Genomic DNA, 18574 nt, shown 5'->3' on the forward strand with positions numbered 1-18574 from the left:
GATATCAGGGTTTCCGCTACATGTAATTGATTGTGGCAGTGTACCACTACAAAATAAGAGCCGCGACACCTTAAAAATGATTTTTTTAAAACTTGAAAACAATTTTTATTAATATATTGTTTGAATATGTATGTATATATATATATATATATATATATATATATATATATATATATATATACTATACAGATACATATATAGCGTATTATTTACTCACAGTTAGTTTGAAAACGATTTAAAATACCATAAAAATGTTTCACTGAGTTTTATTTTGATAAGCATTCACCGGAATCGCCTGTCTGCCTTGCTGGCACTTGGGCATGTGTGACCAGATAGGCGAAACGTCTTGTGTTGACTTTCACTTTTTTCTTATTATCGGGAGAATGAACAGTAGCCCGTAAAATGTGTAGTCAATTAACGACAGCTTGTCACATGTTAAGCATATCTATGCCACCGTGTGTGATCGCTCACGTTTCAATCTCATTCCACTTTCTGCCATTTTTGTTCACATGCCTGGCTGGTGGCATCTCTCTAGCTTGTTTTATTTGTGCCACAGGCGAGCTACAAGCTATGATCATCATCACAACTTACCTTTTAAAGTATCACTTAATCTTGCTGTCTTGTTATCATCATAATACTTATGGCTTGTCTTCAGAACACTAGTTGTGTGTCAACGTTGTGCAACAGAAACGCATAGTATGTACAGCTTTAGAAAGTCACGCTATCTCCAACAGGTAGCTCACCAGCTGGTATTGAGTAGTTTGTTCACCAAAGAATATTTGCTTCACCTCTTAGTATTTTTATAAGTGTTTTATTCAAACATGACACCTGTATTTAATGACAAATGAGCACACTGAGTGGAGATGTGCTTTGTAAATAAATTGCAATTTAAATGATGGCAATGCTCTCAGCAACTTTGCCATTAAAAGTTTTGCAATGTTCTCGGTTCATGTTCTGCTAGTTGTTGAAAAAAGTTAAATAAATAAGTTAATAAATAAATAAGTCATAAAACATTGGTATTTGTCCTAAAAAAAAATGCTGAAGCAGCAGCGGTGCAACACAGCGGCGGCAGTCCGCCCTCCCAAGCAGCCCACCACCACAGCTTCAAAAAATCCTGGGAGAAACCCTGGACATGGCTCATGGATCGGAAATCTCTGCAGATGGTGTCGGAAATTTCCAATATGTCAATTACGCCGGTATCGCAACTTGCTGGATCCTAATAGCCCCATCACGAAACCTCCATTATTATTGTTGTGTTTTGTCTATGGGGCACCATTCACTTTAGAATTCTGTTTAGGCCTTTCCATTACTTTTAACTCTTTCATAGTTTCTCAATTTGTCCATATATGGGCAACAGGAGGGCATTAACTTGTGCTAGCAATGACCACACATGCTCGTAAGAAAAACACAGGCACACCCAATTTGACAATATTATTCTTCATGAATCTGACATTTGTTGAGCTGAGTTTTTTTTTAACAACATATGAAAACACAAACTTCCTTACCACATTCTGACAGATTGGTTAGGAGAAGATTTAAATCTTAAATCAGTGTGTGTGTGCTTCTCCCCATGCACCACACTCCTTCCCGTCACCCACAGTTTCACCTCACATTCACCCCCTCATTATTCAGTGGCGTCAATTGCCTTACTTTGTAACTACTAAATTCTGCTGTCAGACAAATGGTAGTCACACTGTATTTAGCAACCCATCTCTGTCATCCTCATTGTCCTCTTTCTCTGTTTTTTCCAGAGGCTACCCAGATGAACCCATTGACACGGAGTTGATAGATGAACGTCACCCTTACATCCATGGCATGTATTCTGCACCACTGGCCCAGCCAGAGCGGGGAAGCATGGCCAGTCTGGACCGCATGGGCGGCCGGCGCTCACCCTCGATTGACAGCATTCGTAAGGATCCACGTTGGCGTGACCCAGACCTTCCAGAGGTCATTGCCATGTTGGGCCACCCCATCGACCCCGTCAAGTCCAATGCTGCAGCCTATTTGCAGCACCTGTGCTATGAAAACGATAAAATCAAGAAGGATGTGCGTCAGCTAAAGGGAATTCCTGTCCTGGTGGGGCTCCTGGACCACCCCAAGTCTGAGGTCCACCGCAAGGCTTGCGGTGCCCTGCGCAACATCTCATATGGCAAGGACAATGACAATAAGGTGGCGATTAAAAACTGTGACGGAATTCCTGGCCTCATCCGCCTCCTGAGGAAGACTAACGACATGGAGGTTCGAGAGCTCATCACTGGTAAGCAATCATAATCAGCTTTATTTGAAATTGAAATCACATTTCACAAAATTAATTGATTTTCTTTGACAAGCAATGACATATCAACTCACAAGGAGTGCTCTAAATGATCTATTTTGACGTGTTAATGTGTGTGTGAGTTTTGGAAAGTAAATGATACCACTTAAAATAATTGCCATTAATGTCTGACCGGCTCAGTCAGCCTGATTGACAATCAATTCATTTATGCTGCTGTCCCTGTGGATAAATGCATGCATCTGTCTTAATTGTCTTAATAATAATCCATTTTAATTGGAGGAAGATTTGTTTTTATTTAGGAGATTAACATTTTTATGAATGTATTTTCATGCTCAAGATTCTTATTCATACTCAACTGAGATCTTATTCGTAGTTTATTGTGGTCATGTATGCACTGCTGTTTCCTACTAAAATAGTCATGATTTTATTCTTTTTTTATTCCATTGTGAGCAAAGTGTTGCACGATTGGCTGGTTTTATACAAACAATTTTTTTCTTCAGTTTATCCTAATCCTCACGATGATGCTTCAGGTGTCGTTGTTAATACCGCATGGTATGGTGGAGCCAAAAAGTGTAAAAAGTAAAGCCAACCAACTAATTACAACCAATTAAAACAGGGGTCTCAAACATGATATTTTGTGCAAGGGGGCCTTTGATTATACAAGTTTACTGTTAGTATGGCCCCTGATCTTGTGGCACTCCGATACAAGCAGTTGATTCCAGACTCCGTCAAAGCACGTCTATCCAGCAGGGTCCGGACGGAGCCCAACAACAACAGCATGTGCTAACGTGTTCACAGAGAGTCAAGGAGTCGGACTGATGTCTGCCATGTCTATTTTTTGTGAAAGCCGAAAAAGACGTTGCAGCTGAGTACAGTACTTGTTATGCACAAGTTTCCCATGGTGGCACAGAACCAGGGAAGATAAGTACGACAAAACTTTAAATCAGCATCACGTTGGAAAATCTGATGGGTGGCACGAGGCAGAGCACTACTACACTCACAAACACAAAAATGACAGCACATGTAACAGGTAAGTAAACTCAAACAGGACAACTACTACACACAGTCAGGAGATCCGGAAGATCTGGGTTTGAATCTCCATTGGGCATCTCTGTGTGAGTTGCATGTTCTTCCCGTGTGTGCACGAGTTTTCTCCGGGTACCCTGGTTTCCTCCTACTTGTCCTGAAATGTTAGGTGAAGTGGTGACTCTAAATTGTCTATAGGTATGAATGGGAGTGTGAATGGTTGTTTGTCTATATGTGCCCTGCCACCCGCTGGCGAAGAGTCCAGGATGTACCCCGCCTTTTGGCCAAAGTAATTTGGGATAGGCTCCAGCATACCATTGCGATCCTAGTGAGGATTAAGCAGCATAGAAAATGATTGAATGTTTAGTTTTTACTTTTTGCATACTTTGGTTTTGGATTAGGATTTTTTTTTTTCGGAATACAGCAGTGCCTTGTTTAGTGTCATTAATCCGTTTCAGAGGGTCCGACTCAAACAAAAACGGACTCTAACCAAAGCAAATTTTCCCGTAGAAAATAATGTCAATCCAGTTAATCCATCCATCCGGGAACATCGCATGTGTCGACCTCAAAGAGCGAAGCCCCGTGTCACATGAAAGTGAGCGATACAGTTGCTGTTTCGCCTGTCACTGATAAACTGTGTTTGTAAGGAAGCTGATTATAAGGAAGCAAGTCTGGCTTCTGTCATCGGGTTGCAACGTCTCTGCAATAGGAACAAATCTTATGAAACACAATTCTCCCATTTAATCCAGTGTGACATTTAGACTGCAAGAAAATAAAGATTTCCGCCATGTGGGACCATTTTGATGTTATATTGGCAAATAAGCTATTTGGTTTTATTTTCTTTAATTCGTTATTTCATCCTGTTCCTCTGAAACAGTTAATCTCATCTTGAACCATCATAATTCATCTCGCATTTCAGTCACTCTTAGTTGAAAATATTTGTTTTATTTGCTGCAGGTAAATGTCGTATTTGTTTTACTGAATTGTCCTACGTAAAGAAAAGCACCTCATCCATACACACACAGCATTGATACAGCATACATTTTACTAATTCCTCAGAAGTAGTTGATATTAAATTAGTTTGGGTAATGTGCCGCAACGCTTCACTAGGCCTCATTTACCCATCATCAGTTTAAATGCATTTTATTGACAATAATTATAGTTTTACATGCTGAAAATGATGCAAAAATAATTACAAATGACAAATGAATGGACAACTGAACATTTAACATCACTTTTGCCTAGTTTTGCAAAAAGGGAAGGGGAGGAGAGAAGATTATGCTTGGAGGGCATGCTACCCCCTTTTTAAATAAAAAAAACATGTTACTACACTCATGTTGCAGAAAAAATATACGCCGATAATTATGTTAAAGGCGTTTTAACACGCACAGTTTACATTCAAATAACAATGTTACAGGCATGACACATTTAACAACATTTTACCTATAATGGATGCTCCTCGCGAATTTGCCTGCACAAACTCGCCATGCCTTATGCCGCTGTTCATGCCTGTTATTGTTTTCAATTTTCGAACCGGCCTCTTGCTTTAAATTCATCAACATACTCACTCATTGCAGGCATTTTCTGTGTTCGTTCCAGCAGCCTCACGCTGACAACAGGTTAGCTCTGACGAGCCATTGAGCCACAACAGCCACAACACAACACCTTCCATGGTTTGTGGTCTCTGTTCTGTTGACACTGTCGCAACATCAGCTCACTTGATTACGTTGTTATTCTTCAGGATGGTACTTATTATTGATGAGGGCTTCCAGTATATTCTGGCCAGAACGGCAACATGGACGCCATCCTTGAACTTGTTCTTCTTTCTTGAATTCAATAGTGGTATTCACTCTCTTTGGGAGAGCAAGGTCCTTCGGACTCGTAGCGGCTTATTTAGAGTTTGTCGCACTCACTGAACAAATGCACAGACAGTAGTCATCGAGGGTCTATTGTTTTGGCCACTTCACTGCATTACTAGCTAAGGGTGAACTATAAGTATCACGAGATTTAGTCTCCCAGCGTGATCCAAGCACAGATACAACAGTTTGTAACATGTCCTAATTGCACACCACGTAGGCAAACTTAGCAACTTAGCAAAAATTTGGGATGCTAACCAAAAAACGTGTTAACCGGGGTGGACGTTAACTGATGTACCACTGTACTTGATATGACCTAAAGTCCACCTCCAACAGTCCCCATCTACAGTAAGTTAAGTTTGAGACCCCTGAATTAGAGTCCATTTAGTTTCTGCACAACAATGTGTTGTTTATTTGCTGCAACTGTTGGCAACCCTTTTAGCTGATCCTACTAAAACATGTCACTCACTGGCTGCTCCCAGAGTCCTGATGGAGTTATTCAATGATGAGAAGTTGTTGTTTGTATCTCCGTACTGGCGACATCTCCCTCGGGCTGTTATTCCAGGCAAACTCAGTAACAGATGGGTCCGTGCCCTTTTTAGCACTGTTCCTTCAAAGTATTCAAACTGGAGACTTGAATGACTTATTGCCCTTGCATATGCGCAGTCCCACAGTCCCACATATCATTGCAATTTCAGAGGAGGCTTTTGTTTTTTTGTATGTGTGAGAAAGGAGAACCATTTAAAGTGTGATACCTGACCTTTTTTGCACTGTTGTATACAGTGTATACAGTACCCTAAGAGAGGAGTTGCATTACAATTAAAGGAAGGGTTGTTTTTAAAGTTGGTTGTTTGCATATATCCAAGCTCTCCAGCTATATGTTGATAGTGTGTTGATGTGTGGACGTTGCTCACACATTTAAAATCAGGCGTACTTTACAGTGGATCACATATTAGCAGATTTTTTAAAATCAAAATATTACATTTTTATTTGTTATATGTGATTTCAATCTCCGTAATTAGTACATTTTTTCTACAAAAAAATACCCTAAACTGATGACAATTTGCAAACATGTGGTAATGAATTATATAATGTCAGCATAGTACGAATCGGTATTATGTTTACACGCTGACTCACAACAGAAACTTATCAACCCAAATGCCTACCTCAGTCACGACGCAATCAAGGAACATGTGGAAAAGACAATGTAACTGTACCACACGGACTTTGCGGGTATCAAAATAAACGCTTACACACTAATACACATGTATACTAATACTAGTACTACTAATATACAACCCGCAAGGCATGCTGGGAAGGCCATGCACACACTTCTCCAGCATGAAGTTACTCAGCATGCCTTGTGGATTATGCAGCGCATCTGGAAAGTATTCACAGCGTTTCACTTTTTCCATATTTTTTTATGTCAAAGCCTTATTCCCAAATTGATTAAATTCATTTTTTTACCTAAAAAATTCTACACATATCGACAATGTGAAATTGTTTTTTTGGAAATTGTTGCAAATGTATTAAAAAAATAAAAAAACTTAAAAATGACATGTACATAAGTATTCATAGCCTTTGCTGTGAAGCTCAAAATTGAGCTCAACTACTGTACATTCTGTTTCCACTGTTCATCCTTGCAATGTTTCAGCAGCTTAACTGGAGTCCACCTGTGGCAATTTCAATTGATTGGACATGATTTGGAAAGGCACACACCTGTCTTTATAATGTCCCATGGTTGACAGTCCATGTCAAAGCACAAACCAAGCATAAAGTGAAATGAATTGTCTTTAGACCTCTGAGACAGGATTGTCTTGAGGCACAAAGCTGGGGAAGGTTACAGAAAAAATTCTTCTGCTTTGAAGGTTCCAACGAGCACAGTGGCTTCCATCATCCATAAGTGGAATACGTTTGGAACCACCAGGACTCTTCCTAGAGCTGGCCGTCCATTTAAGCTGAGTCATCGGGGGATAAGGGCTTTAGTCAGGGAGGTGCCCAAAACCTGATGGTCACTCCGTCAGAGGTCCAGCATTCCTCTGTGGAGAGAGGAAAACCTTCTAGTAGGACAACCATCTCTGCAGCAACACACCAATCAGGCCTGTATGGGAGGTTGGCCAGACGGAAGCCACTCCTTAGTAAAAGGCACAGGGCAGCCTGCCTGGAGTTTGCCAAAAAGCCCTGAAGGACTCTCAGACCATGAGAACAAAATTCTCTGGTCTGATGAGACAAAAATGTAACTGTTTGGAGTGAATGCCAGGTTTTACATTTGGAGAAAACCAGGCACTGCTCATCACCAGGCCAATGCCATCCCTGCAGTGAAGCATGGTGGTGGCAGCGTCATGCTGTGGGGATGTTTTTCAGCAGGCGCAACTGCAAGACTAGTCAGGATAGAGGGAAAGATGACTGCAGCGGTGTACAGAGACATCCTGGATGAAAACCTGCTCCAAAGTGCTCTTGACCTCAGACTGGGGCGACGGTTTGTCTTTCAGCAGGACAATAACCCTAAGCACACAGCCAAGATATCAAAGGAGTGGCTTCAGAAGAACTTGGTGAATGTCCTTGAGTGGCCCAGCCAGAGCCCAGATCTGAATACAATTGGACATCTCTGGAGAGATTTGAAAATGTCTGTGCACCGACGGTTCCAATCCAACCTGATGGAGCTTGAGCGGTACTGCAAAGAGGAATGGGCGAAACTGCCCAAAGATATGTGTGCCAAGTTTGTGGCATCATATGCAAAACAACTTGAGGCTGTAATTGCTGCCAAAGGTGCATCGACAAAGCAAAGGCGGTGAATACTTAACATACATGTAATTTTTCTTTTTTTTTATTTTTATAAATTTGCAACAATTTCAAAAAATGTTTTTTCACATTGTCGTTATGGGATGTTGTGTGGATAATTTTTTAGGAAAAAAATGAATTTAATGCATTTTGGAATAAGGCTGTGACATAAAAAATGTGGAAAAAGTGAAGCGCTGTGAATACTTTCCAGATGCACTGTACATGCTAGTATGTAGTATACAGTATGCTAGTTTAAGGGTTTATTTTGATATCTGCATAGTTTGCGTGGTGCAGTGTTACTTGTTGTGTTATTTTTGTTTACGCCGTCCTGTGATGAACTCCCGCTGGTTTGTGTTGTGTGAGTAAAGGTATTAATGTCAAGCTCAAGCAAATTGATGTTATATACAGTGGCGCTTTGACACAGCAGCAACTTAGCAGCATCATTTTTATGGGCGTCTCAATTACTCGTGTTTTTTTGCTCTTTGTGTGTAGTTTCAGAATGTAACCCCCATGAAAAGCAGGGATCTACTGTATATTTGAGCTGTATTGGCAGGGCTGCTGGTTCCTGGAAACAGAAGGCATAAATGTGCATGTGCGTGTAGGACAGAGGTGTCGGGGTGAGCAATGACTGTGGCGCAGCAGAAATGATTTCCTTCACAGCACTGCGTTGCATTTACTAAAAATAACCCTGCATTACAAGACATACTGTAGAGAACAGAATGCAATGGGACCTTTTTTGTTTTTCTCCTTTCTTCCTTTTTCTCATGCCCCCCTACCATTCTAATCTTTGCAATCTTTTCTTCTCTCCCTAATTCATCTTCCACCCCACTGAATCCCAGCCTTGCTGTTTTTTCCCCTAGCCCCCTCCTTTTCATTCACTCAGCTTCTGGTTTCCCTCTCCAGTGTGCAGGTCCCAGTGAAAAGACGCGAGTCATAATGCAAGCTCAGCTCGTAGCCTCAGCCCATGTGGCGAGTATTGGCCAGGTTTTTCTACAATTAAATATAATTGAGGGGTTTTAAATATAGAACTCCTTTTCTAGTCTACGTTTTATAAGAATTGGCTGTTGGAGTGGTCTGTGACTGTAAAACCTCAGAATTTTTCTTTTTCCTGCTTAGGGAAACTGGTGATGTGGAAGTTTGTATATTTTCCACAGTGGAGAAACCAATGTTTTTTATTTACATCTCAATTATATACATTTTATTTGTTAGGGCTCTGGACTGTACGCTACAATCAGTGTGACCTTATCTGTTTTTTCTAAGGACTGATGTTGAGACTGGTGCTCAATGCAACTATGTACACTTGTATCCAAGCATCCGTGGCCACCATATTTGTAGAATATTTTGCGGCATAAGTTATTATTGTTTAAAAAGTGCTTCGCTGCGGGACTTTAAGGTGCTATGTTTCTGGACAAATAATGTGGCTCTCTCACTACAGTGATGCCACCTTGAAAGTCAGGAAAATAGCTATTCGCTCTCCTAAAAGTCGCTAAATGACATTTTAATCTTAACACATAATTCACAATTATCTGTTTATACGACTCGTTGAGATGGCGTGTAGCCCACCTTAGCAGATGCCTTCTTCTCTGATTTTGGATCAACATTTGCAATGAAAGTGAAGAACTATTTGAAATGAACGAATGGTTTTCAAAAGGGGTTAGTCTCTGCTTTCTGTGCCAAACATGAATGGAAAGCGACACATGGACAAAATTTAATACAATTGTCCCACGTGTCAAGGACATTACTGCAATCAGTCCAAAGTTCCAGAGAAGCCTCTGGTCCTAATTCTATGACACATCATCTTGAAAGTTCTACTAAAAAAGCCTTGTTAGCCACGGTTACTGGTATTTGAAACTGTGTCTATTAAATAAAATAAAAAAGTAACGCCAAATCTATCTTTGACAGTCCAAATTTTATTTAATACATTAATGTATGGTACACACTGAGTGAAACTCTCCGAATGGCTAAAGTGCAGAAAAATATAGTCATTGACTTTTTCCAGCTGTCATAGACGGTGTTTAACATGTTTAACACGCAGCAGGAAAAAAAAAAAAAAAAGGTCTGTGGTTTCTATTAAAATCTGCATCTGGGTGCACAACTGAAAATGCATTTTCAACCAAGGAAGAAAATTAGACTATATTTTTGTCATAATTTCCCGTTGACCCAAAGCTACTTTTAAATGCAGAAAATGACTCCAAGAATAAACCGTTGAATACAGTATTTGAATGTGGTCTTCCATTTTAACTGAAATATTTTTCATGGCTTGGACCGGATTTCCTACATCTAAAATAAGTTACTTCCTTTTTCATAGAAAAACTTAATAAAAGAATATATATATACTGTATATATAATACAATTAATTAATAAACTGTCAAGCTTGACTGCCGTTGCATGTACAGTATGTATCTTATACAAGCACAGGGAGAACATGCAAACTCAGTCTTGCTGTGAAGCAGATGTGCACCACCGTGCTGCCGTACCTTGTTTCAACATGTATAATTAATAAACATAAATATAACAGAGTTCTAAAACTGTTTCAGCATGCGCACATAATTTATGCCAGTTTAGCTGGAAAATTGCCCATTTTGAATGCCAGAACATAATCTAGTGCTTAAACTGGACAGGCGGCAGTAGGCCCGTCAAGGACTTGGGCTTTGCGGTCAGCATTAAATACATTTCAACAAGCTGTTGGAAAGTTGCTAGTCTGCTTCTGGACTACAGCCAAGGTGGCCTTGAGAAAGGCACTGAAACCACCCCAACCTCCAGGGCACAGTCACCGTTTGCATGGCCCCCCATTCTTTCACATCTCTTGTGGTCTGGTTCTTTATGGTGTGCAACACAATGAACTGTATGTACAGCAGACTGTAAATGGAATTTCCCTTTGATGGATTCAAATCAGTTTTACTATTAAAAAATATCGACCCTTTTAAACACATATAATTTCAGGTTTCGAACATAGCCTGATGCATGTTCTCCCCAGCACATAAGCACCTGCAAACCCACGTTGGCAGGCTTCTTCATCCTCTACTCATGGGTTTACCGTTCGTCTTTTCCTGCTGAGGTTATCATTGGTCTTAACCTCAGTAGCTGTCCCTTGGCCGGGTTCTAGCTCACACCAGGGGTCAAAGAAAGGGCAGGTGTTAAGTAAAGAAAAAACGGATTAATATAGCAGAGGTTTTGAAAGTGAGCTGTTACGGGGGGGGGGGGTCAAACGCAAATGTGGAGTACGACAGGCTATGGAACCAAGTTACCATGGTAAATTAATAGTTTAAAAATCTAAATTTTTGATTACTATTTTATTAGACAAGGTTGCTCTTAAGTGGGGGATGCGGCTTCCAACTTGTGTACTTGGCTGGCCATACACTTTCCGTGTGCCTGACATCTCAAACAGGCTGTTTACCCTTTAGAAAGTTTCTCATAAGATAAACATCATTACTAAATCATAAAGGAATAACACATTTTGATCTGGAGTACACTTAAGTGTGAATACACTTCAGAGATCTATAACACACAGAAACAGTATTACAAGCCTTTTCTCTCAACATGAGAGACTTGTAAGGAGACACTCATGCTACCCCACCAAAGCTTATCTGACGGAGGAAGAAGCTCTCTAAAGTGAGGCTGCACCGATATATCGGAAAAATAATTCTCAATCTTGCGTCACGCTAATTTACAATCTCTAAAAGACTTCTTTTTAAGTTTTACTTAGTTTTACTTAAAGAGCTGCATCACAAGCAGATGCTGTCATGTTACCCATGAGCCTTGCCAGCCAGGGCAAATTGGCTCTGCTGCCCTGGTTTTACCCGCTGCTGGCTCGCTGCTGTCAATCATCAGCTATTGCATTCATTAATTGACTTTTCTTTTGACTTGCCTTCATTAGGTGCATGAATATACTGTCGAGTGAGTGAGCGTGTCATGTTTTTGACTTGATGGATTGTTTTTGGTCTTTCTATTCATTGCTATTAAGCTAGTCACCCGTCCACTGTCCTTCCGCGACCTCCCACGAAGAATGGCAGAAAGACCAGTGACTTTTTTTTTAAGTAGAACAAGACAATAAGGAGTCTAACAATAATAATTATAATGAAATAATCATCCCAGATAATTGCAATCTCAAGACTTAGCAAAAAAAACTTTACATTTTTCTAGAATTGTGCCACCCTACTCTGAATGCATTCTTTTATCTATAAGCAAGAAAAGCAGTATAGGCGGACAAGAGTCAGATTTATGTCAGGGCTGTTTCATACAAATAGGCAGTAATACCAAAAGGTGGGAGTTTGTTGTTAGAACAGACAGATGTTAGACAGGTAGAAACCCTGTGATGTTTTGATTCCACCCATTTTAGCTTCAATCAATATGTAAGATTTGTAACTGTTCGACAGGTTTAGGTTCGTCTCTTATTAGGAGCCCGCGCCGTGCTTGTTAAGATCATGTTTTACAGAGTCTTTGAACTGAACACTGATACTCAGCTTCACCAGTCCCATTTTGCACAGCCTGTTCAAGCCAGGATTATCATGGAGTTTGTGACAGCTGGGATGACGCCTGTGTGAATGAGGAATGGCGGGGCAGGGGACTTTTCGACCCTGTTGTGTTGAAAGTGATATTTTAAATGTCACACCAGATGCTGCCGCTGATGTTGTCACACATATACTTTCAGTGGATGAGATGGGAGAGTGTGGAAAAGCGCAGGATAAGTTTCCTCATTTGGCCACATAAGACATCCACCCATCCCTCCAAATTCTCAACCAGGGGCTGGGCGAAGATCCGTCATGCCCCCTGTGCTCAACACCATACGGTCCAACACATCCTCACTGGATGCAAAGTAAACCTCTCAAACGTTACAGAGAACGTTACACCTGGAGACATAAGCAAGTGCTGAAATGCCTGGCAGCAACCCTGGAAAGAAAGAGGACTACCATCATTGCTTTGCCACCCAGAAAATCTCCCAATGTACCAATGGCTTTCGATTGAGGTTGGGAACAAGGCCATCACAAGTTCCAACTAAGCACCAGATTGGGTGAACTGAAGGCATTTCAGGATTGGCAGATGTTGGTCGATGTGGGCCAACGGCTGAAAGTTCCACCAGAGATAACAACAGCCAACCTAAGGCCAGACGTAGTCCGGTGGTGCACCTCACAGCGCAAAGCATACTTGGTGGATCTCACAGTTCCTGGGGAGGATGCCGTGGCTTTTGAAAGGAAAAAGCTCTGTTACTGAACTTGCAGCAGAGGCAGAACAGAGAGACTGGAAAGAAAAAGTCTACCCAGGCCATTAAAGAGATGTCAAGGGTGGCAGAGAAGAGTATCCAGTGGTTATGGCTGAAAAGGACACATCCTTGCTGCCCTCCCAGATACGTTGGATGGACACAGAGGGGGGCGGTTCTGGGTGTCCAGAATCCACTGCAGAGCCTATCGCATACATCTTATCAGTCCAGCCTTCCTCAAAGAGCTGGAGTCTTCCACGACTAGGTATGCGGCCAGGCTTAACTTTGGTTCAGGAAGGACGACTCCCCCGCTGTGCACAGTCCACATGCACTTTGGATGATCTAACATCACGGTCTGTTATGAATCTATGTAATTATCCCTTTCTGGGAAGCCATGTCACTGTGTGAAAGCACACACAGTTGCGACAAGATCCCACCTCAAAGGCAAAAGCATCTTATTGGTGGATGCTCTGTTCTCTCTTTGTTGTGGCTATTCTGTGTGATCGCTGTGTAAAAAACCTAGTGTTCCTAAGGAGGACTATTTAAGAACCTAGGGAGTAAAAGTTAAATAGAGGTCAGTTCTGCTTTTTTTTCTTTTTTTTAATACAATATTTTATGTATTCATCATAAGAATGATGAATTCCTGTGCACACTATGAAATTTAATGTTTGAAATCCCAGTAGTTGGTGATGATGATGGTACAAAGTAATTGATGAACACAATCAGTTTTTGCAACAATTTATTAGCATTCAGGAGGTATTACCTGACTGGTCCATGCTTAGCAGGCTTGCTGGTGCAACAGTTGTTATTAAATATCATGCTGATACAATCTACCGCCTGACAAGACAGTAGAGGACAGTAAATAGACTAAACCTGATGGAGAGTCACTTCATAAAACCATTGTAGCATTTATTTGTACGTTGTCTGCTAAAGCTCGTCAATTTCTGTGTAATCTTAGAGCCGTGTAAATAGTGTCTGTCTCCTCTGGCTTATTGGATTTATAGTAACAATTGCTTTCAGTGTCCGGACATCTCTTGCCAGTGATATTTTAGTGCAACATGTAGAGTTTCTTTTCCCTCTCATCTTTATTCAGTGCTTGTCTTCTTGAAGCCAACTGCCTGCTCATATGTTGACTGCATGTTTAGTGCTGCTTGTCAAAACTAAAACAGATGCCAGTACCACAACTGTGGAATGAATCATGCTGTCGACTCGGCAGGCGGGCACGAGTGTTTGTTTGTCATCATATTGGTGGTGGTGGCTCGAAGAAAAAAATGCTTCGTAATGCCATTCAAGTGTGAATGATGATACCCACTCTTGAACACACGGATGCATTGGGTTGAAAAAGATCATTCTTAAAAAATGTTTACCCCCAGAGCACAAATAAGCCAATCCAGATTGTTTCTTTTTAGACAGGAATAAAAAATAACCCTTAAATCTCAGTACTTGCATTACTCACTCTGCCAACTGAGGTGTTTGGAGAAGTAATTACCTCCAAAAAAAGGAAAGTCGGCTATTTATAACTACTGTTTTTATTTTTAAAAATTAATACACGTAATTGCATGTTCAGAGTGCATTTAAGAGAAATTTCTCACAGTATTTTGTTAAGGAAATGAGGAGAAACCTGATAACTGCATGCGTATAAATAATGTATAAATTAAAATTAAATATCAAAATTGTATTAAATAAGCCCACAAAATCAGATACAGCCGTCCCTTGTTAATTGGTTCCAGCGGTTAATTGGTTCCCGACTCGACTGCTTTAAATGATTTTTTTCTGCTATATAGGATTCAATGTTAATAAAAGGAATATTGTGATAGAGCATAGAAAACCTGTTTATGACTTACTAAATAAGTTTTTAACATTATTAGAGCCCTGTAGACATGAAATAACACCCCTGCAGTCACCTTTACACTTTTACTATTCATTGTTTACACCACATTGCAACTGGAGACGGTGGCTAGCGAGCCAGCTAGAGACCTAACAAGCTAGCGAGCTAAACACTTAGCCTCAGATTGATTTCTTTTAAACTTAAGAAGCCAAAAACGTACCACTTCTTCACGGGATGGGAGGAGATCTTTTTTTTGCTATATCATCTTGGATGTGCCATGGCTGACTTCATGCAGTGTTAAGGTAATGTAAGGTAATGTCTCAATGTTTTGTGTCATTCCTGCCGCCTTGTGACCGGAATACTACATACCACTTGTATTTCAATATGTTTTGACTAATAATAGATCATAGTGTGTCACCAAACAGCGATCATTAATTAATTAATTAATTTAATTTCTGAAAAAAACGCGATAGTGCGAAGGACGACTGTATTTCACTTATTACTGTGCAATACATATATACCAAGGAAGAAGATCACTGAAATATTCCACAGAAAAAGTCAGACACCGGTTGTAAATGACATATTTTAATATCATTTCGATCCAATTTCGGGTCCTGACCTGCAACTTGAGAATCACACACCCGCAGCACCCGCAGCTTGTTGAGAAGAGCCTCTAAAAGAGAGTCTCCAAAAGTCTCCAATAAGACAGAAAACGTCTCTCGATGTTTTGCTAGTTGCTTTTTTGAAAAACAGTCTCTAGAGGTGTCTGACTACTCGATGAATATTAGGGGTGTAACGATACAGCATCCTCACGATCCTGTGTGTACCTCGGCATTAAAGCCACGGTTCATTTTTGGTACAGTAAGGGAACAAAATGCAAGACATAAAACTGCTTAACTTTTGTGTTTAATGATTTTTAAAATGAATCATGAAAATTCAGTTGCAATCGGCTGGCAGGTAATCCTCCTATAAAATTCCCAAATAAAAAATATAGTCCAAAATGTAGTCCACTTTTAGTCATAGTACCTGGACTACACTTCCTCTCCCACACTTGAAATTTGTATGGAGTGGGAAATCGGTAAGGAGATTTCAGTTTGGTACAGCTGCGCACCGCTTCGATTCATCTACGAATACATGTGTTTGTTATACCCCTACTAAATACAGTGACAAAGTCGCTAAGTATCCAAAACTGAACCCTCCTTCTACGTCTTCTTATTCTCTGGGAGAGCAGGTGCTTATGAGGTGTGTTAAAGGAAAACTGACTTTTTTGGAATACTACCCATTATCCACAATCCTTATGTGACACATGACCACACATGTCCCATTACGGCACTGTTAGCTTCCTCTTGCTAACTCTTTCTCTCTTTAGAACGCACAGAAAAGGGAAATACGTGTGTTTATGTTTCACATAAGGATTGTGGATGATGGGCGAAATTCCAAAAAAAAGTGCAGTTGTCCTTTAAGAAGCACAGTTACCATGGATACCGCCACCTACTGTACGGAGTTGTAACAACAAGCTACAGTCACAGACAGTCCCATTATAATGTGGTTATGAGCGAGGGTGAGCAAGTAGCGCCAAATCTTGTGGAAGTCTAAATTTGTGGCAGGAAAAAATGTAAAACACAAGTGACCCAGTGTTTTAAAGTATTCTGTATATGCAAATGTGAAGAGGTTTGCCAGTATGATGGAGCCACATATGGTAAGGCGGTCGCCTGTGACACGCAGGAAGCAGGTCTCACAGTTGCAGAGGTTACGAGCTGTCTGCAAATAAGAACACATTATAAGACACTTCTTCCCCATGTTTCTTTCTTGGCAGAGAAAGCCACTTCGATCCAGAAACACCCACAAAACAGAGTAGTAGTTATTTTTAGCTTGGGCCAACCCTCTGAGACTTTTTTTCCCCCTACTGTGAACACGACGTCATTCACAAGAGGAAATGTTGACCGTCTGGAAAATGTAAAGAAAGCATTTTAAAGCGAGGCGAGACTTTAACGACCCCAACATTAGTCTGTCATTATTGGGCAAGAGGGAATCCACAGCTGTGGGTATCTGTATGTGTGCTCCTGTAGTGTAGTCCTAGTCCTTTTTCATGTACAGTACAGTGTTTATTCAAAGTCTGCGATTTGATTGTGTGTGGAGTTCATCCAAACACAGGAGCTCTGAGCTGCTGTTCCTTGCAATAAGAACTAGGGATGCTCCGATCGATCGGCCCGTGGTCAATATTGGCCAATTTCTGTAAAAAAAAACATGTCATCGGCATAAGCCGATAAATACCTTTCAAAGTCGATCACAAAAACAGATTGGCGTGCAGCGGTAAATCCTACATGTCTGCTGTAGGATTGTAGGTTGCCAACAAAACGACACGATCCGTATTGAGCTTGAGCTTGACAATAGTGAGTGCACCACTCACTTTTCATCAACTGTTTTATTATCTTCTCAAGTGACTATACAATACGAAGGAATACTAAGTAATCTATGTACAGTTTGGAAAGTAATCTACAGTGGTACCTCAGTTTTTGTTTTTAATTTGTTCTGAAATGTTTGATGAAAGCCGAAACGTACGAAAACTGAGGCAATTTTTTCCATAGAAAATCATGTAAATCCAATGAATTCGTTCCAGACACCCAAAAATATTCACAAAAATACATTTTATAGAGAATAGTTATAGTTTTACATGCAGAAAACAATGTGAAATAGTTAGACATGACAAATGAATGGAAGCGACCGTAATGAGGACAAGAGGCATAGAAAATACGTAGATGAATGGAAGGAACTTTTTGTTGATGCTAACTTCCTGTACATCCTGGCGAGATGGAATTGAAAAACGTTTCTTACCTTCTTTATCAAAGTGCTTGCATTCACAACTTTCTTTTGCCCCAAGGCGGATTACTTAGCGGCCGCATGCAATAAAAAATGCATGGACAGTGAGTCAGCAACGCGTAGGATGCTTCGTTTGGGCACTCGATTTCGTGGAGCGGTCCAGTTATTGGCGAATGAACTAGGTTGTTATGTCTAATACTGTACGAAAACCAAGTCAGTGTATGAAAACAAAATTTGCCGAAAATATTTGATGAAAACCGAATCATACAAAAACCGGGCCGTATGCTTCACTGTAAATCATTAATGTCTAAATATCTGGCAAGTGGGCCAAAAAAATAGTAAATATTTAGCGTGAGCACCATTGTTATCTAGCAGTACCTTAATCCTCTTGGGCATGGAATTCAGTAGAGCTACATAAGTTGTACTGGAATGCGATGACATCATGGAAGTGGTGGTTTCCCAAAGGAGGAGATCATTTACTGCTTAGCTCACAGTGCATGCTGGAATTCATGTTTCCCTCATGGAACCACAGCTCCCCAGTGTCAGCAGCACTCAGACCATGACACCTCAATGCTTGAGTGTACGCAAGACACAATTATCTTGGTATTTATTTGAGTTGCCAGCTATTTAGACAATAATGGCTGTGTTGTTCATTTTCAGTGGGTAGGACTGTGAATCTATGCTGCTTTTCAAGTACAGTGACTACTCTAAAGTATATCCAAGTAGCATTTCTATAGTATTGTCCCTTGAGAAGATATACTGTAATAAAAAAATGGCTGCTGAAATGTGGG

The 18574-nt window shown here is 40.5% G+C and overlaps 1 protein-coding gene across 16 annotated transcripts in view; it reads left to right on the top strand.

The window, feature by feature from the left end:
* arvcfb (ARVCF delta catenin family member b) overlaps positions 1 to 18574 on the top strand; it is a 270971-nt gene that overhangs the window by 190946 nt on the left and 61451 nt on the right. For all 16 annotated transcript variants that reach the window (XM_054773300.1, XM_054773299.1, XM_054773306.1 and 13 more), the window contains one exon: positions 1752 to 2257. In XM_054773300.1, coding sequence (XP_054629275.1) covers positions 1752 to 2257 — 506 coding nt within the window. The remainder of the gene's footprint in view (positions 1 to 1751; positions 2258 to 18574) is intronic.

Source organism: Dunckerocampus dactyliophorus, chromosome 4 (assembly GCF_027744805.1).
Source record: "Dunckerocampus dactyliophorus isolate RoL2022-P2 chromosome 4, RoL_Ddac_1.1, whole genome shotgun sequence".
In the NCBI taxonomy this organism is placed as follows: Eukaryota; Metazoa; Chordata; class Actinopteri; order Syngnathiformes; family Syngnathidae; genus Dunckerocampus; species Dunckerocampus dactyliophorus.